Source organism: Perca flavescens, chromosome 13, assembly GCF_004354835.1.
Source record: "Perca flavescens isolate YP-PL-M2 chromosome 13, PFLA_1.0, whole genome shotgun sequence".
Classification (NCBI taxonomy): Eukaryota; Metazoa; Chordata; class Actinopteri; order Perciformes; family Percidae; genus Perca; species Perca flavescens.
This window is the reverse complement of record NC_041343.1, coordinates 33085337-33089642: the sequence shown is the minus strand read 5'-3', so window position 1 is coordinate 33089642 and position 4306 is coordinate 33085337. Positions and strand designations below refer to the sequence as shown.

Genomic DNA, 4306 nt, shown 5'->3' with positions numbered 1-4306 from the left:
CTGTCTTTCAGCAGTCTGTCCTTCCACACCATGTCCTTCCTCTCACTCAGCGTCTTATTGTGGGTGGCCAGAACACAGTTCCTATACAGACCTTTCCCAGTCTGCATATGGAGATCAGCACCTCGTGGTGTATGTTGTGCTGGTGAGTCAGTGTTATTAATAAAAAAACAAGATCTGGAAAAGGGTCTCCAGGAACGGGGATTTCTGTCCCATTAAAATAGTCCCGCAGCATCTCTGTTTCTCCACTGTCCAGTCTGGTAATCCACTCGCTCAGGATGGTTCTGGTGTGGCGGGCCGACCTCAGGCCCAGCAGAGAAAGCCACCGCCTCTGTGTTCAGGAAACCAGGACCTGCAGCCTCCACGATTCCCTTCAACTTGGTCACTCCAGCCCTCATCAGCCTCTCCGTGAGTCCAGGTCTGCTGCCATCCTTGAGATCCAGCCGGGCCCCCACACCAGAGGCTCCTCCAGGAGCCAGAACAGAGATGCTGCAGGTTCCAGTCTGGTCCATTTAAAACGTGTCCATACTTTAAAAAGTCCTTGGTAAAACGAAGGCAAGTCACACAAAGAGATAAAACCGCAGTCTACTAAAAACAAAGAAACATCAAAACCCAGACCTGCAACCCCCCTTAAAATGGTGCTGGCTACGGGCCTCCAGACGACATCATCGTTATCATATAAAAACCTCTGTACAAACTGTAGTCTAAAAGCAGCAGTCCGGCTCTCCAAGTCCACCAAACCCTGCCCTCCCTCCTCCTTCGGCAGATATAAAACACACTTTGGGATCCAGTGCATCATATCCCAAAAAAAATTTAAAATAATCGACTGTATTGTTTTTAAAAGACCAGCTGGGGGCTCCATACATTTCAACTTGTGCCAGAGGCTGGATGCCACCAAGTTGTTTATGATGAGCACCCTTCCTCTGTACGACATGTGGGGAAGCAGCCACCTCCATTTTCCCAACGTCCCCTCCACCTTTTCAATGACTCCTTCCCAATTTTTATCCATAGTTCTCTGGTCCCCCAGATAAACCCCCAGGTACTTTAACCCCCCCCTCTTCCAGGTCAACCCCCCAGGAAGCAGAGGGAGGCCTCCAGCCCAGCTCCCTACTGCCAGGGCTTCACTTTTGGCCCAGTTTACTTTAGCAGCAGAAAGTTGCTGAAACGTCTGAACAATACGTCCTAAAATATCCACATCTTTTGATTTTTAATAAAAACTATGATGTCGCTCGTGAGGCTGATACAGTAAAAGGTGTAGTAAAACCAGGTAAAAACAGGCCAGTGATGCCACAGCGGACATTATGCAGCATGGGTTCAATGGATAAGGCGTACAACATCCCAGACATTGAGCAGCCTTGTCTTATCCCCTGGTTACCTTGAAGGGTTTACACAAACCTCCATTAATCTTCAGCACACTCTCAATGTTCTCGTACATTACCTTTATCTTGGCGATGAAACCAGGGCTGAGGCCGAACCTCTCCAGAACTTTCCACAGGTAACGGTGCTCAACCCGGTCAAACGCCTTTTCCTGGTCCAAAGAAACCAGACCAGTGTCTACGCCCAATGAACCAGAGACTGTCAAAATATCCCGAATTAGTGACACATTGTCAACAATGGACCTGCCGGGCACACAGTATGTTTGTGTCCTATGAATGACCCGTCCAATACCAGTTTCAGCCTGGATGCCAGGACTTTAGACAGCATCTTGTAGTCTGCACACAACAGAGACCGGCCTCCAGTTTTTAATATCCTGTAGGTCCCCTTTCTTCGGGAGGAGGGTCAGCACTGCCCTCCTGCAACTCTGCGGAAGGAACAACTATTAAAACTTTCTATAAAAACATCTAAAATGTCTGTTTTATTACGTCCCAGAAAGTTTTGTAAAACTCAGGAGGGAGACCATCAATCCCAGGGGCCTTTCCCCCCTGCATGCTTTGTAAAGCTCTAGACACCTCCTGCTCCGTCAGGGGCCCCTCCAGCTCCACATTGTCGTCCCCAGACAACGTGGGTAGGTCTCTGCAGAACCTGTTAAAAGCCTCGTCATCCTCTGTGTCCTCTGTGCTGTAGAGGTCTGCGTAGAACTCCACAGCTCTCTGTCGGATCTGTGATGCTGTCGTTAACGGCTGTCCTCCTGCTGATCTCAGAGCATGGATCATCCGGCTCTGGCCATTCTTCTTCTCCAAACTAAAAAAGAACTTAGTTGGAGAGTCCATTAAAGCAGTAGTCTGGAACCTGGACCGGATCAGTGCCCCCTGTGCTCTCATGCCCAGCAGGTCTGCCAAGATGGCTTTTTTAGACTTGAGGTCTTCAATACAGCCTCGATTTCCTGTGGACTCTGCAGAACTCTGCATGTCCACTATAGATATCTCCAGATCGTTCATAGACTTGGTAATGTCTCGAGAAACATTGAGAGTGTACTGCTGACAAAGCTGCCTGATTTCAACCTTCCCAATGTCCCACCACTGCCTCAGCGAACTAAAATCTCTCCTTCTATCTCTAAAACCTTTCCAAAAAAAAATAAAAACATCCCTAAAATGTGCATCTAAAAGCAAAGCCGTGTTAAAATGCCAATCGCAGATCTGGGTTTAATATTGGCAATATAAACATCACAATACACATATGCATGATCAGAAAAACCGACAGGCAATATTCTACACCCTTTAAAAACATTAAAATGGTGCTTAAAACAATAAAACCTGTCTAATCTAGCCATAGTCAACCTGTTGTCCCTGCTGTGGACCCATGTGTACTGCCTCTGCTGTGCATGTCTGTCTCTCCAGACGTCTGAGAGACTATGTGTCTCCATCAGCCGCTGCATAGCTTGTTTAGAGGCAGCATGTGGTTCATTATGGTTCCGATCTAAAACATCATCATGTGTACAGTTAAAATCCCTCCCAAAAATAAAAACCCTCTGGTTCACACTCACTTAAAACCGTACTGAGTTCATTTAAAAAAGAACTCTATCAGGTCCTGAGTTTGGAGCGTATCGTTTATAAAAACCAGATTAAAAACTTCATACTGGGCTCTGACTACTAAAAGTCGGCCCTTTATTCTTTCATCGACAGTGTGGGACTTTGGTAGAAAGTTTCTTGCAAATAGGATTGCTACTCCTCCGCTGATGCTGCTAAGATGACTTAAAACCACCCCCCCATCCCATTCCCTCCTCCAGTCTGTCTCATTTAAAAAGTGTCGCTGTGCGTTCTTTGCAACATTGCAATATTTACTCCTTTAAGTTTTAAAAACTCAAAAAGGCAAGCCCTCTTCTTCACATCTCTGCCACCGTTAATATTAAGAGTAGAGATTTTAAAATTACTCATCATGTCAGATGTGAGGAGAGACACACACAAAAAAAATGACACAAAAATGAATACCAACAACAAACGGACGGACCTATTCTTCCTCACTGTCTCCATCATTTAAAAGCTCTAGTTTGATCCTCTGAAACAGTTTCTTCAACCTATAAAACTCTGGTAGAGTGAAGCCTCTCTCACCTCTAAGGTGCATTTGATCTCGTATTGAGATCAATAAAACATTTTTGTTCTCAAAATAGTCTTCAAGGTTTATGTTTTTACTATTTTTAGTTTTCTGGAGGAACTGTCTGATTATGTCTACCTGGTACAGGTCTCCCTGCACCGACCCAACAGAGACCTGGGAGTCAGTCAGAGGCTGACTGATTACACTACATTCCTCTTCCTCCTCATCTTCTTCCATTTCTAACTCCTCTTTCTCTTCCTCCTCCACCTCTTCTTCCTCCTCTTCCTCCTCTCCTTCCTCCTCCTCTCTCACTGCCATTTTTTTGGCGTGAGAACCCTTATTCCTAATGTCCTTTTTTTTTTTTTTCTTTTCCTTGCAGACAATTTTAGAACTTTGTCATTTTCACCCAAAACAACCTCATCCCTCCTCTCTGGGTCAGCTGCTGCTACTGCAGGGACAGTCAGCTCAGCCTCAGCTGATTCATCCATCACACCTGTCTGTTCCCTACACACACCTGTCTGTTCCCTTGTCCCTACACACACCTGTCTGTTCCCTACACACACCCCTCACCCGATTTTTTTTTTCCTTTTCCTTTTTCTTCACCCACAGCACATTCCCCAGTCACACACACACTTCCATCACCCACTCCATTCACACAAACACCAAGTGTATTTACATTACTCACCCCGTGCGTCTGGTCGGGCACGTCGTCATCACCACACCGCAGTGCAGCACGCGGAGCGGGCATCGGCCGCTCGGCCGCGGCAGCCGGCCCCGAGGCAGCAGCCCCCCCCGGTACCCCCGGGGAAGAGGGGGCCGGCCCCGCCCCGGCACCAGC

At 47.0% G+C, this 4306-nt stretch overlaps 1 protein-coding gene across 1 annotated transcript in view; it reads right to left on the bottom strand.

The window, feature by feature from the left end:
* The window catches only part of LOC114566286 (rap1 GTPase-activating protein 2), a 43121-nt gene that overhangs the window by 38212 nt on the left and 603 nt on the right, over positions 1–4306 (bottom strand). The window contains exons 1-4 of the mRNA XM_028594612.1: positions 4154–4306; positions 1895–2378; positions 1373–1572; positions 300–500 (exon numbers count right to left, since the gene is read on the bottom strand). The exon at positions 4154–4306 is cut by the window's right edge and continues 603 nt beyond it. Coding sequence (XP_028450413.1) covers positions 300–500; positions 1373–1572; positions 1895–2378; positions 4154–4306 — 1038 coding nt within the window. The remainder of the gene's footprint in view (positions 1–299; positions 501–1372; positions 1573–1894; positions 2379–4153) is intronic.